Source organism: Ceratina calcarata, unplaced genomic scaffold (genome assembly GCF_001652005.2).
Source record: "Ceratina calcarata isolate Rehan_Ccalc_2016 unplaced genomic scaffold, ASM165200v1 scaffold369.2, whole genome shotgun sequence".
In the NCBI taxonomy this organism is placed as follows: domain Eukaryota; kingdom Metazoa; phylum Arthropoda; class Insecta; order Hymenoptera; family Apidae; genus Ceratina; species Ceratina calcarata.
Window position 1 is genome coordinate 1,012,778 of NW_017160008.1, and position 20,148 is coordinate 1,032,925.

The 20,148-nt window shown below is 50.1% G+C and overlaps 3 protein-coding genes across 9 annotated transcripts in view; 1 reads left to right on the plus strand and 2 right to left on the minus strand.

Moving 5' to 3' along the window:
- LOC108625717 (uncharacterized) overlaps positions 1-2,862 on the minus strand; it is a 3,967-nt gene extending 1,105 nt beyond the window's left edge. Inside the window, exons 1-7 of one of the 3 annotated variants that reach the window (XM_018025927.2) lie at positions 1,956-2,862; positions 1,755-1,888; positions 1,234-1,680; positions 1,057-1,166; positions 758-986; positions 388-701; positions 158-315 (exon numbers count right to left, since the gene is read on the minus strand). In XM_018025927.2, coding sequence (XP_017881416.1) covers positions 189-315; positions 388-701; positions 758-986; positions 1,057-1,166; positions 1,234-1,680; positions 1,755-1,888; positions 1,956-2,106 — 1,512 coding nt within the window. In that variant the 5' untranslated portion in view covers positions 2,107-2,862 and the 3' untranslated portion in view covers positions 158-188. Of the gene's footprint in view, positions 1-6; positions 316-387; positions 702-757; positions 987-1,056; positions 1,167-1,233; positions 1,681-1,754; positions 1,889-1,955 lie in introns of those variants that run through there. The other 2 variants (XM_018025930.2, XM_018025929.2) reach the window with 2 other exon arrangements.
- A 333-nt stretch (positions 2,863-3,195) lies between these two features.
- On the plus strand, positions 3,196-8,237 carry mib2 (E3 ubiquitin-protein ligase mind bomb 2). Of its 3 annotated transcripts, none has more exons than XM_018025917.2 (8): positions 3,196-3,287; positions 3,539-4,094; positions 4,159-4,757; positions 4,813-4,981; positions 5,054-5,630; positions 5,694-6,269; positions 6,357-6,595; positions 6,662-8,237. In XM_018025917.2, exons 2-8 carry the CDS (start codon positions 3,551-3,553, stop codon positions 6,967-6,969), a joined length of 3,012 nt encoding a protein of 1,003 aa, XP_017881406.1. In that variant the 5' UTR covers positions 3,196-3,287; positions 3,539-3,550; the 3' UTR covers positions 6,970-8,237. The 3 variants fall into 3 exon arrangements, with proteins under 3 accessions (XP_017881406.1, XP_026669972.1, XP_017881407.1); XM_026814171.1 differs by having other exon boundaries at positions 5,057-5,630; XM_018025918.2 differs by having other exon boundaries at positions 3,198-3,287; positions 3,527-4,094.
- Positions 8,228-20,136, minus strand: LOC108625714 (midnolin homolog). 3 transcript variants are annotated; one of them, XM_018025922.2, is made up of 5 exons: positions 18,666-20,136; positions 15,820-15,907; positions 11,559-12,590; positions 10,834-11,170; positions 8,228-10,733 (listed from the first exon to the last, which is right to left on the minus strand). In XM_018025922.2, the coding sequence occupies exons 1-5, from the start codon at positions 19,217-19,219 to the stop codon at positions 10,480-10,482; spliced, it is 2,265 nt and encodes a 754-aa protein (XP_017881411.1). In that variant the 5' UTR covers positions 19,220-20,136; the 3' UTR covers positions 8,228-10,479. The 3 variants fall into 3 exon arrangements, with proteins under 3 accessions (XP_017881411.1, XP_017881409.1, XP_017881408.1); XM_018025920.2 differs by having other exon boundaries at positions 8,228-10,730; positions 11,529-12,590; XM_018025919.2 differs by having other exon boundaries at positions 11,529-12,590.
- Positions 20,137-20,148: the final 12 nt, after the last annotated feature.

Here is a 20,148-nt window from a genome sequence, read left to right on the forward strand (position 1 = left end):
TAATATATATGTATGTATCGCATATGCGTTTCGCCGTACAATTCAGATTTAGTACTGTGCTAAGTTTTACATTATAAAAGTTCGCAAACGAAATTTTAAGAGAACCACCCTCACAGTTTCCAACTATGGGTTCAACGAAAGTACTTAAATTACTGACTTATGGTAGGCAATCGTTGTCGCGCAACTGATTATTTATGCGTTTGATTCTTAATTTGCTTGGGTATATTCTTTAAAAATTCGTCTAAAGCCTCGTCTATGTCGTCATCCATATCGTCTTCAGTTATCCACTTTTCGTCGCCCTCGTACATCGGTATGCTGAAACAGAAATGTATACTCGTACACGTGTTGGATGAACGTTCGATGCGCGGATAGATCGGACGCGCGTACATATTATCCTCGTTATTTCCTGTACTGTCGGCAACATCTTCCAAGAATTTGTTCTCCTCCGCTGTGAGTACTTTGCCGTCCGGCCCGTAGAAGACAGGCTCGTCGAGTGCCTGATCGAGATCTATTATTTCCGACGATTGTAACGGCGTGGAGGGAGTCTGTCCCCAGTTTCCGGTTCTTAATTCCTGAACGCTGTGCACCATCCTTCCCACGTGTATGTCGACTTTACCCTCGGTGACGAGATCCATGAGTGCCCGCATCATGTTCTCCATCTCCTTACGATTTTCACTCTTCTCCAAAGTGTGCCCCGCCAACTACAAAAGAATCAACGTTGAGAAATCCGATGGGCAGCCGTTCGGACGTCGTATACCTTGAGGGCTTGGCAGATGGTCTTGACGGAATTAGGTGCGGGTTTCCTCAATATGACGATGATAAGTTGTATCAAGAGATCTCCCAGGCCGAACGCCGTCGAGTGCTCCATTTGAATAACTAATTCGGCTAAGAACAGAATCAATCCCTGACACTTCTTCTGGTCTTCCTCCGTATGGATATCCTTTTGCTGCCAGTTGGATGTTAGATTGTCCGCTTCGCTCTTACACCTACCGTTCAATTTAGTGCGTGAGTGTTCGGTTCAACGAGAACGTCGCATTCGCATGTTCTAAAACTCACAGGTTATATAGATTCCATCGGAATGGCGTTCGTTCCGTGGCTGACAAATTGCTGTCTAGAGAAGCGCAAAGTCGAGCACCGCTGTACCGAAAGTTACCTTCGTTTATAGACTGAAAATATTTGAACGCGTGAGTACATGAGCTTCCCTCTCGCTCAGCGAAAGATAGGGGCAAATACCTGTTGTATTATTATTTGCATAATTTCTCGAAACTGACTAGGGGATTCTAAATAAGGCCTAAGATTGTTTATGAGGGGCGGCACGATCGACGTGAAACGTCCTGGATTTAATATCAACGAGTGTACGACGCTCATCAGATTTTGCGTCGTGTTCGCGAACTCGATAATATAATCGTCCTCGTCTACGTCGTGCTTGTTTTTGTAGTCTCCCGAGCCTCCGTCGAAGGTCCCATAATCTTGGATGTTCAAAGACTGATTTACTTGCTGGGAAATATTGTTAATTTGTTGAACTTGGTCGGCTTGACAGTGCTGCGAGGTGTTGTAATTAGACTCTGGATTTTGAACTTCGCCGCGTGCCATTTGCAATCTATGTTGGACCGAATGTTTCGGTAGATGCACGGAGGAATACTGCTGCTGCTGCTGCTGCTGCAGCTGCTGCTGTTGCTGCTGTTAACATTAAAAAAGCAGACGTGACTGTCGGCCGACCGCTCGCTTCAAAGCAGCGGAGTAATCATACTCACTGCTTGTTTAATCGGGTATGACTTTGGAACGAATTCCGCCGCGTGAACGGACAGCGTGGAGTTTTGTACGATGTCCTCGAAGGACTTGTCCAAATCTCTTTGATCGGTCGGCTCGCCTCCAGTCTCCAATGATCCTAACACAAAACAGATGAATCGAAACCCTAGTTCCGAGCCTCGCAGCTACCTTTAAACATTAGCAACCTGTTTGCCCTCCAGACGCGGCGTGATGCGGCCTCCTCAGCGATGTTCCTCCTTGATAGCTCGACGTCCATGGTCCCCGTGCACGGATGCGGCTACCTCCGCGACGTTCCTTCCTACCGTCCCCGCTTCCATCACCGCCGACGGGATTCATGCTTTTTCGCAAGAATTCACTGGTCACTCGTGCGATCGGAGGTTAAGGGAAGCAACAATAACACCGGGCGCGGGATCGTCACCCGCGACGGGATTCAAGCTGTACGATCGGCGGTTGTACGCCTTCCACCGACATAGGTTCACCGATTTCGCTTGATCAGCCCGTTAGGTCCGTTATCCGCGATAAAATGCGTGCCGCCTTATAAACAGAATATCAAAAGCGGAGCTACGTTCTCATTCGCACCAATGCCTGACGGCGATCGACTACGATCGATGATAAACCCGAGAAGTTGGTCGACGATCCGCCAGCCAACTACTACATCTACCGCATGCACACGGGTGTGTACACGTACTAAATATATATACGACTGATTCTTGAATCGCTTGACACTCAAAACATCGTATTATCGGACGATCGGATCGGGATGATATCTTATCGTTCAAAAACTTCGTTTAGCCGTTCTCTGGGCGCGCGTACAATGAGATCTGAATCAAAGGCCGGAGAACCGACGTAATACAGACATGTTGATACGTGTATATGTTACGTACCACACGCCGTGTAAAGACCGCGCGAAAGAAAAATCGTGAGGTTCTTCGTTCTTGTTGTACGGCACGTAACACGCAACGAAGAATAGGAAATATTCGTATTTCCTAAAAAAATACTAGTGGACAAACTCGACGGGTTCGTCCCGCCCCCGCCGTCGATGCCTGTACGGCGCACGGAAACGAGACTATACGTGATACAGTTTACAGTTTACCGAGAACCGTGATCGTGATCCCTTGTGTATCTGTCAGTATCTGTGTAAGCTCGATGGAAAATCCATTCCGATCGACGAACCCGAAATTCTGACCTTACAAATCCGAGTTTGCTCTCCGCACTTTCAGTTCTCCGTGAGTCTCCGCATACCCTCGAAAGAGGCGCCTCCGATTTCGATCAGCCGTTTCCGCAGTTTCGCTCCGAGTTATGCTTATCGCTGCAAGGTTACGATCTTTGACACGGACGCAGAATCCCATCGGGACAAATAATCCCGATAATTGGTAACGATGCAGTCGAACGCTGTGATCTCTGCCCTCCCGCACGGTCTTGTTCAAGTTTCCGAGTCGCGATCCGTCGGGTACGTGAAAAGAATGCAGCACCGTATATGATTCATAAATCTCTCGTGCTAGGCTCGACCGTTTCAGGTACGTAAGTACGATACGCTTGTTAAATCTTCTAGTCGTTTCTTCTTCTCCGCTTCGATCTTCCTGTATCGTCCGTTTCACAGTCTTCACCTCCTGGATTTACCATTATCGTACATTTACAAATATACAGTGCTGTCCGGCGATCCAGTCCCGTACACTCTCCAGGAATTTCCAAGCGTTTCGTTCCACCAACTCGTTCAGTCTCTCACGGTAGTACTACCTACGATTTACATGTAAAGGGTCGCTTACAGAATCCTGCGGAGATGCTCGAGGTTGGCTTGAGGGTTGTGCGTGGACAGGATTGGAAATGGGACGACCAAGACGGCGGAGAGGGTCACACCGGCACGGTTGTAGAAATCGGGAAACCTCCGTCTTATGGGAATCCAGCTAGTCCGTACGCGTCGGACAGGACACCTGATAAAACAGTGATCGTTCAGTGGGATCACGGATCGAGAAGCAATTACAGAATAGGATATCAAGGAGCTTACGATCTGTTGGTGTTCGACAATGCAGCCACGGGCGTTAAACATCCAGAGATCATATGCGACGGATGTAAGAAGCGGGGAATAATCGGGATTCGATGGAAATGCGTTCAATGCTGCGACTACGATCTGTGCACGCAGTGCTACATGGCCGACGTGCACGATCTGACTCACTGTTTCGAGAGGTTCCAAACGGCGAACTCCGTAGGGATTCAACTGACTCCGCGAGAAAGCTGCACGAAGATACCTTTGAAGGGGATATTCATAGGGGCGAAAGTCGTTCGCGGTCCCGATTGGGAATGGGGCAACCAAGACGGAGGAAGAGGTATCGCGCGCTCGTCTCGACTCGCTGCTAATCGTAAATCACATACACGAGACAAACGTTTCAGGGAAAACTGGTAGAGTGATGGATATACGAGGATGGGACAACGAGAGCGGCCGGTCGGTGGCGACGGTGACGTGGTCCAAGGGCAGTACGAACGTGTATCGGCTGGGATACAAGGGCTGCGTCGATTTGTGTTACGTGGAGGAGGCTACAGCCGGCACGTACTACAAGGAACATCTCCCGCTGCTCGGACAACCGGTGATGACGGTGTCCGATAACGTGGCGAACGTGACACCGACCAGAAGCGGTGTCCCTAGCGTTGTGTCTAGTCCGCGGCACTCGACGTTCAACGTCGGGGATAAAATAAAAGTATTAGTCGACGTAGATACGCTGAAAGAGATGCAAGAGGGCCACGGCGGTTGGAATCCGCGGATGGCGGAGTACATAGGAAAAGTCGGAAAGGTACACCGTATTACGGACAAGGGAGACGTACGAGTTCAGTTCGAGGGGTGCAATAATCGGTGGACTTTCCATCCGGATGCACTGACCAGAGTCAGTAAAGATGCGTTTTCCTTGGGCGATATCGTCAAGGTGAAGACCGACGTCGCCGCAGTGAAACTGTACCAACGAGGCCACGGGGAATGGATAGACGTGATGAAGAACGTAAGTAGATCGTTCTCCCGGTCGTCGTTCGACTTTCCACCAACGAGTTTTGCAGGCTTTAGGGAAAACCGGCAAGGTGATCAAGATATATTCTGACGGAGATTTGAGAGTCGCGTTGGACGGGCACACGTGGACGTTCAATCCTCTGAGCGTTACCCTCGTGCCTCCCGGTACGGAGACCGCGGCTCTCCAGGAAGAGGCAAACAGGAATCGAGAGTGGACCGGTATACGCGATTAATTCATTAAATTATTTCGAGTACACTGTTTCGCGCGTTCTTACTTGTACCGTACAACAGAAGGCGTCGACACGGAGGTCGAGAAGCTGCTGAGAGATGCGGCCAGAGGAGAGGCCGGCGTCTCGGCGGTCCAGGAATTTCTGAAGAAGTACCCCGGCAGAGTCGACGCGAGGGCCGGCGGACCGGGAGGTGGCACGAAAACATGTTTGCAAGTGGCGGCCCATCAGGGCCAACGAAACCTGTGCACTCTTCTTCTGGACGCCGGAGCGTCTCTACGAGCTGTCGACGAGGACGGGGACACTCCCCTTCACTATGCCGCTTTCGGCAATCAACCGGACATAATGGAGCTCCTGCTCTCTCGCGGTGCCGCGATAAACGCCGTGAACAACGGGAAGTGCAGCGCGCTACACGTGGCCGTGAACAAGCAACACGCTCAGTGCGTAAAGGTTTTGTTACGACATCATTGCGACGTTGATCTCCAGGATTCGTACGGGGACACGGCGCTGCACGATGCCATTGGAAAAGATGCGCTGGACATAATCGACGCGCTTTGCTCCTGCGAGAGAGTGGACTTCACCCTGAGGAACAAACGGGGCTTCAACGTGCTGCACCACGCTGCCCTGAAAGGCAACGCGCAGTAAGTGTATCTCGACCCGCACCAGGCTCGTGCAGAGGCCGTTCAAATCGTTGTTCTTTACAGTGCGACGGAGAGATTGGTGGCCCGCGCAAGGCACTTGGTCGACGTTAAGAAAGAGGACGGCTTTGCGGCACTGCATTTGGCGGCTCTGAACGGACACAAAGACGTGGCCGCGATACTACTGTCTCCGAGCGGAGGAAACGCAAAGGTAGACCTGCGAAACAATCGTCGGCAGACGCCGTTGCACCTGGCCACTTCCCAGGGCCATTGGGCTCTCGTAGAGCTGCTCGTACATCACAACGCCGACACGGCCAGCACGGACGCCGACGGGGACACGGTGCTACACATTGCTATAGTGAAGAGTCCCAATCAGAGCAACGTGGTTCCTACGCCCGAGACTTGTCGGGACTCGCCTCTGATCTATGCGATTTGGCAAAATCTAGCGAGGCAAGAAGCGAAGACGGAACTGGCGTTGGCCTGTTTCTTGGTAAGCGTCGACAGAAGCCGGACGCTGTTGGAGCACGTGAGGAACTCGAAGAACAAGACGCCGTTAGATCTCCTCGAGGAGGATGCTCAGCTTGCTCCGTACGCCGATCTGCTGCGATGTTACGAATACCAAAATCGCAGTGATCCACTAGAGTAAGGAGATTGACGATTAGCTTAAGAATCGTACAAACACTTAAGAAGAACGTTGTTCCATTCTCTCGTTCCTCTTCTGTTATACAGAATAGAAAATGCCTCGGCCTTGCAGCAGCCCTCGCTGTATCGGATAGACGCACCGTTGCAGTTGGAAGCGGTGCTAGGGACCAGGAAGGGCGTTTCGACTTCCGGCGATGTTTCCGTCTGTCACGCATGCTTGGGTTTGGCGGGGAACGGAGGAAACAGGTTCGATCCGGGCAGCAGGATGACGATCATGAACTGCGCGCACTGCGGGCATGGGATCGCTAGAACTGAAGGCATTCAAGGTAAGGTAATATTGATCGTTAAGATAGAACTGATATTTAAAAATGTTTGATTTGGACTCGTGACAGATGGCCAAGCGGCGACAGGAGAAGTTTCGTTAAAGCAACAAGAGAAAGAAAAGGATAACGCGTTGGACGAGAAGAAAGAAGAGAATCAAGACAAAGAAAGGGAGAAGGACAAGGATTTGGAACGTCTGCGATATTTAGAGACGCGGGTAGCCGATCTGGAGGAAGCCAACATGTGCAGTATATGCATGGAACGTCGTCGGAACGTCGCTTTTCTTTGCGGTCACGGAGCTTGCGAGCATTGCGCGGCTCCATTGAAGACTTGCCACATGTGTCGCAAAGTGATCACTAAGAAAATTAATTTGTACTAGAAACAACCGGTCGTCTGACTTCATTTCCAGTTACCCTCGTGACGCGTCAGCTTGTAAATACGTCACATTATTGGCATTTACGATGTCGACTGCCAAATAAGGACAGTTTCCTTCATAATTTAAATATCGAGCATTCAACGAAGTCTTCGTACGATTTGCACCAGCGTTGTGCCATAAATACGGAAATAAGAACGATGCGTTCGAACGAGTTAGAGATCGGGCGAGTGTCAAAATTTTTACACGTTTCCTACTTCGTTCGCCGTGTTTGTACATTGTGTTTTATGCAGAGATAATCGCGTGCTTCTATTTGTAATAAACTGCAGACACTACGCTTGTCGTGTCCCGTCCATATTGTACCGTCGGTTAAAGATACAAGCGAATCATAACGATTCCGTTACACGCGTCGAGAGAATCGTGACGATTCAACGTGTTAGTGAGAAAAGATACAGGGGATCTACGTACGGCGAAATCGGTGCCTGGTATCTTTCATTAACACGTTGTTCTCTTTTCGTTAATACTACTCGAACGAACAAAAGGTGAAACGTTGAATAAACCACGGAATCTTTTCATACATATCGTATAAACACCTAACCGCGATATACACGTTGCATACCGTTATCATCATAATCGTAGATCGCGATTTTACCGTTTTTATATCTAAAGGTTCATGCGGCATTAGTGTAGCATCGACAAAAGAAAAGAATTACACATTCGTAATATATACGTGGAACAAGATGATATCGCGAACGAGATATCGTTTCTAGCCAAAAGTAATCAATAAATAAGGATAGTTTTTTTTATCATAAAGCATGTGCCACGGATATTTATACCTATTGCCAATGCGTATTTATACAGTTTTACTCGCGAGTAGTATTAGAAAAGATTGGCTGTTCGTTAGTCCAGCGGTCCAAGCGCAGAACTTTCGACAGACGGCAAAGACTTTTTCAAATGAGATTGCACAATTCGATACCGAATAGTAAGCCTAATGTTTGTGATAATTCAATTCACTAGAAGGACGATGAATTTTCTTCCGTTTTAAAAAGAAAATAAACATACATACATACATATATACATACCCACGCATCACATGTGTGCATATAACATGTATTTATGTATGTATTATGTATGTACGCTAATGGTTGTATCGTCGCGAAGTTTATGCTATACGTAGCTAAAACAATAAATGTACTTTTAAGCGCCGATAACAAATTTCTACGATTTTACGTGATACATAATTTAAATAAACGATATATGTATGTATAAATGAATAACTTTAATCAAATTTCATATTTCTTTCTTTTTCACTGGTTCCTTAAATCATATTTCACACGCGCGCGCGCGCGCGCGTGTGTGTGTGTATGTGTGGGCGCGTGTCTGGGTATGTGTTCATGCGTGGACGCGTGTACTTATTATTCTTACGAACTAAACGAAATGAATCGTTAAAAAACAAGAGAAGAAACACGTTCTGTCTTAACTCGAAAATTATAATAATTAATCCTCATCAATAATAAACGTAGGACGAAACAGCATCGCCGATTCTTTCCTTTTCCTTCTTTACAGAGGCAATAAACAGCGATAACAATAATAATTAACAAACACTCAACAGATGATGTTACAGTCGACTTAAAGACGGACTTCGTTTTTTTTCTTTTTTTTTCCTTAGCTTAGCAAGCAATCTTATTTATTTTGGTACTCGATAAAATTCGATAATCATATGTTACAATATTGAGCCAGTTTGCAAAACTGTAGCGGTAGTAATGATAATAATATAATAATAGTAGTAATATTTTTTGCTCCTCCTAAGTAAACCTAAACGCAATACGCTATTTTTTATTAGATTAGATTATTTAGTACCTAGTCAAACTTAAATGAAGTAATGGCGTCGTGTGAGCCATGCAATAGGATTATCTAATTCTAACTATAGGACCATTTATTCACGTGCTTCAAATTTGCCTTTGTCTTCTTCGCTCCTCGCCGAAACGACGACGACGACGACGACGACGTGGTGCTTACAACGAACTCTTGGACACAGAGCGATCGAGAAGGTCTCGAGTTTTAAAAATCCAGTCTGTGTATTCCTCTTTCCATCTGAGCTGATATGAGATTACGTTGAAACGTGAACCGATCGATCTCTCTATTAAGACGTTGAAGCGCGAGGAATCGACGTCACCATCCAAGAACAGAAACTGAGAATGGTGTTTTGCTCCTTTGAAAACGATCTTTCGTCCGACGAGCACGATGAATTGGTGACATCGGAAAGTGCACTTCTTGCGTGTAGACTTCGACGCGGATCGATCAGACCGTTGCCAGACGTAAAGATATACTTCGTCGAGAGGTACTAAGAAAATGTACTGTCATCCTCTACGTTGCAACGAGTTCCGAAGTCCCCTCACCTTTCGTCGTGATTAAACAGCTTTGTAAACATTGCTTTTCGTAAGTTTCTTCCCTGCACGATTCACGGGCGCGTGTGAGTTCAAAATTATCTACTCGTGTCTACTGAATGTACGCCGACACCGACGCGAATCGAGGGTGTCGCAACGACAAAGAAACAACTCCGCGCGTTCTACGAATTTTCGCGAGTCTATCCACGGCAGGCGAGGTCGTACAGACACAGAGGAGTCGCTTCTTTATTCACTTCTTTAGTCCTTTCGATCGTTAGTCAATAATCAAGGCGACGACCTCCATTTCCCCGTGGATCCTGTATTCCACCTATCCTCTCGGGAATTGTTTCGCTTCCGGTTAGTTGGTCGATTTCTTACTGCTCCGAACGTGATGGTTTCACACCGATTTATTTCGTCGAATGCAATAATTATTGTCAGCTACGATCCGATAGTCCTGAGTAATATAGCCAAAACACTGTGCCTTCATCCTTCTCGCATGCGAGACTCAATTAATTGTAGATTAGAATTTTTGTCTCCTCTATCGAATACAGCGTTACTTTCCAGCGAAAACGTATACGTATTTCCCCGTGAAAAACTCCTATTTAAATAATTCCTATTACCGTGCCCTAACATTGCACGCCATTCCATTATGCGATATTGCTAAATTCCTTCGAGTTTCGCCAACGTTCCGAAACATTCCGAAAGCAATTGCTTGGACTTGATGTACGCGTATCAATACTGAGAAAATTATGCGTATAGAACAGCGACTCTTATTAACCCGGGATACGAAGAATAATTTCTGCTCCGTAAAAGAATCCGTCGCGGACCAACGTAAATGTACGACAGATTCAAACGTCGAGTCGAGTCGGAAAACAAGAATAAGAATCACTGATTACCAACGAAACGGAGCCAGCGTTTAACTGTGGCTACCGTTTGTGCTCACGATATTTTACCGTCTATTCAACTGCCATTTCGGATATCTTCCAGAGACACGGCTCGAAACTTCTCCCGATATACGAGCTTCATAAGCGATCACGAAATAAATCAGTGCGCTAGTTAAAACGAAAAAGAAAGAAACACATTGCCATTTAAACGACTACTCGCCTCCGCGTTGAACGAATCAACGCGTTCAAGCTACGACCGGTTCGGGACTGCAGGGCTGCAGTTCTGGCTCATTCTGAGGTTCCGTCGAGTTTGCGGTCGCAGCGGTCGGCGTGTTTGGGTCGTGGTTTGGGTCCGGATCCGGGGTGACCGCCGCCCATTGCGTGGTGTACGGTGCCGCGCCCTGTCTTCGAGCTTTTCTCTTCGCGCGTCTCTGTTCCATTACCAAACGCAGCCGTCTCATCTTTCCCTTCGTCGCTTCGTTCTCCTTCGATAATTCTTCTATCGGCAAAAGAATCACACAATTAATTCGCAACGATCTCCTTCCCCCGCTATTCACCGACGTCGCACAAACAATGCCTGATAACATAATGTAACGTACCGGTACAATATCCAGCGCCGGATGAATCGTGGCAAGCGATGGACGTCGAGGCACCGTTGACGATGGTCGTCGCTCCGGACGAGGACGGAGATGCGGAGGACTGCTGGCGGCCGTTAGAATGCCTGTGATGATGCCTGTAATGGCTCGCGGTTGCGGCCGGAGTGGCGCACAGCAGATCGTTCAGAATGTGAATTATAGTGCTTATATCTCGCTTGGGACGGCCGTGTCTATCCTGAAGCGCCGGATTCAGGGTCCCGCTGAACGTACCGGAGTACACACCCTTTCCGTGGTGATGCATACTCTCTATTATTGCACCCTGTCTGCGTCTCGCGTTCTCCTGGGTTCGGAAAATCGTCGGGGATTATCGCTTGCACGATACTCGAATAAAATTACGTTTAACAGCGACTTACTCTCACTGCGTGTGTTTCGATCCATTCGCGATGCATGCACGATATATATACATATGTATATATATATATACACACACATATAGAAACGACGACTTGGTCGAGCGAGATAACAGAAGAGAGAAGATTTTAAGGGTCTAAGAGAATGTTCGGATGAATTTTTCCTCGGATACGTGGTACATCCGATTTGAATCTCTTAGGGCCTTAACGAGCGCGAGCACACACAGTAGAGAAATATATACGAAATAGTGGTACACAGGGGGAACTGGCATCGGTAACAATGTATACCTCTGCGAGGTCGACCCGTGAGGTGAGTACCTCAGAGGAGAGTTGCTTTAGTTTTTGCGTCAAGTTACGAGATGCCTCGGCGAGCGCCCTGGTGTCCAGAGTCGCGGCCTTCGTGTTCTGCTCGGGAAGAGCCGGGCTCTGAGGACTCGCGTCTCCGTCCGCGTTGCTACTCCTAGACGTGGAGTCCGCGCTGTTCGTGGATTGCTGGCCGTGATGATGCGCGGTGCAGAGCTTCTTCCTCAGCGGGATCGCGTCGTAGGATATCGCGGTGTCCGTACACCCGTGCCCGGTGGAGGTAGACTGTTGTATGTGATCCACGGTAGACAAAGATTGGCGACAGCAAGCCGTGTTGGACGAGCCGGTAGGTTTGTTCCTCGAGTGATGATGATGATGGTGGTGATGGTGGTGATGGTGGTGACTGTGGTGATGATGGTGATGATGATGGTACAGAAGGCGAGACTGGCAGGCGTTCGACGAGTTTCCGTTAGGCGACACCGAGCCGTGATTGCTGCCGCTTCGTGCGGACTGGCTGGAGCAGAAGGACGAATGCGGCGGACTGATCGGCGAGTACGAGGACGAGGGCGAGACGGACGAGGAGGTTGGCGACGCGCGGCTGGAACAAACGGGACTCGTCGTGGTGGTGGCCGTCGAGAGGCTGGTGCTGCAACTGGCGACCGCGTGCAACGCCGACGCCATTCTGCTTATCAACGAGGAAGACCTCGAGGCCGCGTTCCCGTTCTGCAACTTGGCGGACGCGCCGCTGCCCGATCGAGCAGCGAGGACGGTCGACCGTCTGCTCTGCAGGGAAGTGGACACGTGGCTGGTGGACAAGTTCGATCCGTTCGCGCTATTCCCAATGGTCAAACCGGACGTAGCGCTGCTGGACTGATTGGTCGTAGGCGAGGCCGGAGTGACCGTGGACAACTGCAGCTGGATCAGCATCATGTGATCCCCCAGTCGCATGGTAAGGTTCAACGGAGCTTTGCCGGAGAGGAAATCGTTCACTTGGGAGTCGTTCAAGCTCTCCAGCGCTTGCATCACGCTCTGCTCCGGTCGCTGCCCCTGAAAAAAAGCGTATCCGACGGTCAGGAAACGGGTGCATAATTGAATTTCACTCACGCCGAGATGTATCGGGTAGAATGCGTGACACGATTCGCCCAAGTGTTTACCCGCTAAACGGCGTTTAAATACTTTTACAGGATAAGAGGCAACGCCGCGAATAGCTCGGGCAGAGGAAGCCGTACGACCGAGAACTCTGGATAATCAAACTCCTCTTGGACGATCCTACGGCTCTCATTTTAATAGACGAACAGAGCCCCTACGCTTACTCGATTGTCAAGCCGGAAGATGGAACATCCCCTTCTCCGTTTGCACGGAAAATTAAAGACCCGATACATCGTTTTCCTCCATTCGAGGAATTATAATGCCCTGCCTGGCTGCCCGCAGCCGTCCATTGAAAAATCGTGGCATGGATAGAAAGAGAGTCCTCTCTACCCGAAACGGCGACAACACGACGATTTCTTTTCCTTCTATTCATCCGGCCAAAGGACGAGGTCTGAATCGATGAGAGGCCGACGACTAGAGATGGAAACGCGAGAAGACCTGCAGAAGAGAGGAAACCTCGCGGAACCGCGGCTCAGACCCTAGACGGCACAGCTAGGTATCCCTCGGTACACCTAACGGACTTCCTTTCACTGACGGTCATCGTATATTCGGTAATTCGATTTGCCTGCCGTTCGTTTTGCGGGGAATCTGGGCTTCGATGAATGGACCCTGCGACACGCGTAATGCTTCCCTCTTTCTCCGAGCTCGCTTCGCCGGCAATCGAATCGAGCAAGGACTCCACCGGAAGTTCAGAACGCTACTGGCAAACGAGTTCTGAATTAAAAAATCACCGCAAGGAGTATCGCGTTCGATTCAGAATTCGTACTTGGTAATCGTGAGAGCGCGAAGCGTTAACGAAACGCGAAATATGATTAAAACTGAAATCGTTATCGGGGAGCGTCGTCGGGATTCCCGCAGCGAGTTCGAGGAAGCACCTCGATACAATTGCGACCTGTTATCAGGTCAGAAGCGTACAGCCACGAATCGTAGAGCCGTTCCCCTATTCGACCGTGTCGCTAGGGCACGTCTGTCTGGGTCCGACCGACGGTGGGTTCGTACCGTGGGATAAGAAAAAAATACGGTCTGGCTCTGCAAAGAGAGCTCCCAGCGCGACCGATGGTAGAGGGGGACCTGAACGTTTACGATTCACGCACCACGTGTCAACTGAAAATACACGCGCGTACACGTGCTACGTAGACGTTAAGTAGGACAAAAAGTACTTCGGTAAGAACGGTCTTCCACCTGCAAACGTGTCTATTCAACATCGGGAGACGTCCCAAAGGGTGACAAAGGGCCATCTGCCATGTGCGATCGATGTAGAGCGATCGCAGTACAGTTGCTTGAACCCTTCGCCAGAGACGATACACGCTGGAGCGACACCGGCTCGCCCGCTTCTTTCTTAAAAGGCACAGCTACTATTTCATTTTGCTACGACATTCGAAAGGTTGGCCGTTTCTGCTGATCACGCGGGCAATTTGAGACGTCACGACAGAACGACCGAGAGATAAAGCGGCGACGCACGGACCGACCTTATGACTCGTCTTTCCGCCACGTTCAGCGGCGAGGTCATCGCATTCTTACGATTTTCGTTATTCAAAGCAGCGCAATTCAGCTCGTTTAGGTTCGTACGCGATCAGCTGTCTCTCTCCCTGTCTCTTTCCACCCTCGGTGGCAATTAATCCCTTAGCCAGCTGCAGAAGCGATGCATCAAACGCGCGCCGACCAATTATCATTTAATACCATTGCCGAACGCGTTCCCCCGGAAATAACGCGAAAACGCCGGAGCAACTCTCGGCGTGTTCCGCAGAATTTCCATAGACGATCGATAAAACTTCTCCTACAGCCGGGCAGCCAGACATCACGCCCTACCAAACTTTCAACCTGTTTCGATGGAGTCTTAACAACGGAACGGGAACCGACCTACGTGTGTACAGCGCGTCCCTCCTTCCTACGGTCTCTCATCGATTTCACCTTTCGTTCTCTGACTCGCGCTGCGTGTATTTACCAACTTTTTCCAGTAGACCAGAGGATTTCCGAATCCGATCAGGATCACGGGGTGTACACTCTCGATGGTTGAAAAGTCGACAACCGTTGCTACGCGCGTACGAACGGACCGTTAAGTTAACGTACGACGCTTTTTACAAGTCGCCCGGTTATTTTGCGCGATCGTGGGGTGGTCGATATTCGTCCGAAGGAGGAGACGGAGGTGCGTGCCGATCGGGAGAGGCATTCTTCGACCGAACTCGCAGGCTGGCCAACGGCGCCGTACGAAGCCAGCGTAGGCAGGTCTCGCATCGTTCCTTCGCAACCACCCACGAACCAACGAATGCCGCGTGCATGTGCGTGTACGTGTGGAACGATCACGGGAGAGGCACGTATAGACCGACCCTGCGCGCACACGGATGCTTTAAAATTGACTGCGTGCGACCGAGGACTCGGGGAACGGGCGGTCCCCTTGACAGCCATGCGAACGAGTCTCGGTCGCGATAAGGACCCGGGGCGCTGTTCCCGCTGCATACACAGGCTCGAGGAGCATTTCATTCTCGGTAAGAGAGAAAGAAGGAATCCTGCTGCATCCTTTGTGTCACGTACGCCAGTGCAGCCCGGTTCTCCACGCCGCTCGGCTTCGTGTTTATCGATTCAAATCGAACAGCCTAGCCCCGATTCTTCGTTCGCTACTTCGTTCTCATGGAAACGTCTGCCGAGGCGTCTTCCTTCCTGCCGCGGACGGATAGGATATTGGAGGCGGCGAGACTCGGGGAGGGATCTGGTAATTAAAGGAGCTACAAAGTTCGATCCTTCGAACGACGACGACGACGACCACCACCACCACCACCACCGGAACGCGTCGCAGTGAAACGGGAGGAAAATGCCACGCAATGGTACCGGAAAATGATGCGCCGACGATACGGTGACCGAGAAACCAAGTGACCCGATGATACGCGAACAGAGTTAACGGCGCTTGCCCGGCTCCGTGCACGTTTTCCATCTGTTACGCGAACCTCTTCTTCTTCATCAGACGAACACTTGTCGCGCGTCGAAAGCTCAGACTAAAGCAGAGGAGAGAAAGACCTTGCGAGCGCACAACACCGTGTGACATATTTTTATCGAGAGATCCTGTTTCATAATTAAACACTCGTCGCTCCATTCTTACTTCGAGGGTACTCTCGAGGTATAAACGACTTACCAATAGGCCAGTTTCCACGCTCGGCAGCAAAGTGAGTCGGCTACCATCCTGCAAACGATTCTCCTCGAGCGTGCCGTCGCGTAATTGCCTGAAACAAAGATCACGGTAATGTCATTCATGTTTTCTTCTGACGAAATCACCGGGAATATTGTGGAATACGGAGAAACGCGTTAATCTCTGACGCGGTTCCCGATAAACGCGGATACGAATGACACGACCGAGGCGTTGCCCTTATCGTGACGGAGTGGTCTCAGCTGGGTGGGCCATCGGATACAAATTATCGGGGCGCGTTCGCCAGGAACCTGTCGTTAACCAATGCCGGACGAGCCTCTCTGCCTATTTTTAGCAATGCGAGATGTCCGTGCGTGAGCGAACATCCGATCAATCGGAGAACGACGGCATCCTCAGAAACGCGTCTGATCGCATGATTTATGATACGATTCGAAAATCATCGCGATGACATTGACGTTAGTCATCCGGTTGGTAGCGAAGGCCAAAATGCGACGATAACGGAGCTGAATCCGTGAGATTGAACGGTGCGATAAGCCGCGTTATCGCCGGACAGAGGAGGCGAGAGTACGAAGAGTCGATACGTATCGGACTCGTCGTCCGGAGGCATCGTTGTCTTTCTCTCGTCGCCCATCGTTAGATTCGGATTGGATTTAAACGTAGACCCGACAGAGTAAACAGCGGGCTTAGCTGACGACGATCCGGACACGACGTTACGCCATTGTTACGTCCGTAACTGCGACACCGACGGTTATACAACGCGGGGTAACGCCCGATTGAAATTTATTAGCAGATCCCGATAGGACAATGTCGAACGAGTCGCACGTACTTCGTACCGTGTCGCGTTAAAGTCCAGTTCGAAAGTACTTATTAACCAGTCACCGAAACGATTGCGAAAATGCAGACATTCCTTAGTCAACGATCGACTTTGATTCCGTTGAAACGCGTGTCCCGCGAATTCGACTGATTCCCCAGCGATCCTTCCCCGAACGGATCAGCGTGAGAGTGACAGGTTTATCATCGTCGTAGATTTGTTTTCCGAGAAGCTTATCGCTCCTCAGAGGAATCGACAAAGTCGGAAACCGTTTCGGTACCAGTAGACGATTCTGCAGTTCGGCCGATCAATCGTGAACGGGGCATCCTCACCCGACTATCGAGCAGGGTTCAAAGAATTGAATTAATTTCTAGCGCTGACCGATATGAACGAAAGGAAAGAAAGGGAGCCGTGCGGATGTAGAAATGTGTTTACCAGTACGGATTTTAGACGGCCCGATGGAAGGGATTCTTAAATAAACGACTCGCTGAGATAAAGATAATTGGACGGAGAAGTTCGCTCCTTGTACGCGCAACGAGGATGACTAACGAGTATGACACGTAGTGACACAAAACGGTTAAGGTAAGGCTGCGCTTAACCTTGAGACTCGCGTTTTCATGCGGTACAACAAGTCGCATCCGAGAAAATGGAAATCCGTGAACGACCGTCGGATCTACGAAAGAAGGAATCCAGTCCATACTTTCGGCACACGGTGATTCATGACTAACGACGATTCCGGTGTACCGACGAGTTTGACGCTTCTGGGAGGAAAAAAAAACACACGGCCGAATTCGAATTGTCGTGGGTACGTCGTTCTACTACGTCGAACGGTGTTATGTATGTACGCATGCTCAAGGAACGGGCAGCAGAGAAGGCAAACAGGACGCGTATGAGCAGCGGCTGCCCCGTATGCACGTGTCGCGTTCAACGCTCGACGCTAGGAGACACGAGCGCACACACGCATTTAAAATACGCAGCGAGGAAGAAACGTATCTACCTGCGCGCCCGAAACTGGCCGGGCAAGAATACATCTGCGACTCTTCTCAAAGTCGGTGTACGCCGTTCAACGAATGACTGAGAGGATCCGTCGTGCTTATCGTTCGTCGAGAGATAAAAAGATCGCGAATGAAAGAAAGAAAGAAAGAAAGAAAAAAAAAAAAGGGATGGCGAGGCAAAGATACGCGTGAGAGAGAAAAGAAGGGGAGCAAGAAGAAGAATAAAGAAGGGAAATTCCAGCGACGACGATGTCTCGCGTACGGGAATAGCCAAGCCGTATCGTCTTTTCCGTCCGACCGTTCCTCTTTCTTCGTCTGGCTCTCGGCGCTGTCACCGTTCCACTTAACGAGAACGCGATTCCCGAGATATTCTACCTACTAACACCACCTCCACCTCCTCCTACTTCCGAGAGGTCTACGGTATGCCAGCCAGCCTTCCTCTCCACCATGTTTCTTTCGCGTGCTCGCCACGAAGGAGGAGGATCGGTCCGTGCGGCGGCCCCCACGACGCCCACGAATATTATGCCCACTCTCTCTTTTTCTTTCGTTGCGTCCGATCCCGTCTTCGTTCGCACCGTAACAACGCGATATCGCGGGCGCACACGTTACGTTACACCTACCAACCAAGTCCAGTCCCTTTCTTTCTTCGACTGTTCGAGCCAAGATTCCTTCCCCGAGACTGGTCCGGGAGCGAACCGCTCCGAAATCGATCGCGACCTCTTCCTCGCGTTATAGATTTATCGACTAATTTCGGAACATATGACCCGAGGACGCTTTCACCTTTCCATTCTCATTTTCTTTTCGTAATCCGAATCTTAATTAACGTCGCAAATCTGTCCGTCGTAGCTACCGTTTTTGCGTACACGACGACGACGACGACGCTAATTCGGAACGATACGAAGAGACAATGATGATTATCTCCTAAGGAGATTCGAAAATAAATAGGTATACATAAGAAGTTCGATCCGATCGCATAAATTCTACGCACATAAATATAGACAGTATTGTAAGAATGATGATGTACGAACCTTTCGCGATGTAACAAACAAATGCGCTCCTTGGCAACCTTCAGCCTCTTCGAGATGATCTTCTTGAGATTCTCGACGGTGTCGGCGCGGTCAACGGTAAGGTCGAACTGTCCACCGGTGGTCGGCGTAATGCTGATGGTAATTTCGTCTGGTTCGAGGACGGTGGCGGCGTCGCAGCCACACCCCGGCTGTGGCGGCGGCAGTGGCGTGGAGGCAGAGGATGACAACGGCGAAGACGTTGTCGAGGACGAAGACAAAGGTGACGAGGAAGAAGAAGAAGAAGAGCTAGAAGAGGAGAAGGATGAGGAGGACGAGGAAGAGGAGGCGCTGGTGGCCGCAGGGAGCGGCGAGGTCGAACCGGCCCTCGTCGACTCCTGCTGACCGCAATATTCGGCTGGCTGGTCCGACTGTATCGTGGAATACGTGGAAGTCGTCGCGTCGTCTGTACTCGGTTGCTGGGCAGGCTTCGATTCCTCGTCGTTACTCTCGCTGCTGCTGGCCATTGTCGTCCCGTCCGTACGCGGACCCGCGCTATCGTCCATCCTCGGCAACATCCACGGCAACTGTCGTCGTCGCCGAATTCGCACGACTAACCTTGTTCCAGGCCACGTAACAGCGTCCCGTGCACACGTCCACACACACCCGCGCTCTAACCCGTATCCGCACCTGCACCTGTACTCCCGGCGTCCTAGGCTGTCCGAGACGCGCTCGTCTGCGTCACACGACGAGCGCAGTGTGTCGCGATAGGTCTGGCCACGGTGCCTTCGGGAACGCGCACGCCACGAGGAACAACTCGGGGAAACAACGCGAGAGCAGGGATAGGTAGAAGAGGAACGAAGGAACGAACGAACGAACGAACACACGGCACGGCACGCTCGAAAGATAGGGGGAGAAAGAGACGGTGGGACGGAGATGGAGAGAAAGGCGGAGACGGATCCCCGGGAGAAAAAGAAAAACTTACGGGAATCCTTGGACACGTATGCACATATGCGGATCACTGTGCGTCTGTCGTCTACGCATTCATCGATTTCACGGGTTTCGAAGTCGAGGACCTCCCGATTTCCTTTTTTACGTACCTACGTCGCACGAGTCCATTGCCACTGATCTTTAACGATCCGTTCGACACGTACGATCGGTTATCTGGACACGTACGCCGACGATAATGCGATTCCTCGCGTTCTTTTGTCCTCCTCTCGACCAGCCCTCGCGATATACCCTGCCTGCACTTTACTCTTATCTGGCACACGCGTACATCGTGAACGACACCACGTTCTCACAAACTCCGCGACTATCCACTAGCAACTGAAGAAAGCCCAGAATCCGGAATTTTGCTAGCTTCCCAAACCCGGCCGAGCTTCTCCGACTCCGACGTCTCCGACCGATCAACGGTCAACCAACATGGCGCCGGCGACGCGTGCGCTCTGCGGAATTATCAGGAACCGCGGCGTTTAACTTTGCCGTCGTCTAAATTTGCATGAAACGA

Coding starts and splice junctions, on each gene's coding strand:
- mib2 (XM_018025917.2), top strand. CDS start 3,551: ATGCTCGAGGTTGGCTTGAGGGTTGTGCGTGGACAGGATTGGAAATGG. Junction 4,758..4,812: donor GGATAGACGTGATGAAGAAC/GTAAGTAGATCG, acceptor CGAGTTTTGCAG/GCTTTAGGGAAAACCGGCAA. Junction 6,270..6,356: donor AATCGCAGTGATCCACTAGA/GTAAGGAGATTG, acceptor TCTGTTATACAG/AATAGAAAATGCCTCGGCCT.
- LOC108625714 (XM_018025919.2), bottom strand. CDS start 19,219: ATGTTGCCGAGGATGGACGATAGCGCGGGTCCGCGTACGGACGGGACG. Junction 12,591..15,819: donor GCGTGGAAACTGGCCTATTG/GTAAGTCGTTTA, acceptor GCTTTTTTTCAG/GGGCAGCGACCGGAGCAGAG. Junction 10,734..10,833: donor CGGCGCTGGATATTGTACCG/GTACGTTACATT, acceptor TTTTGCCGATAG/AAGAATTATCGAAGGAGAAC.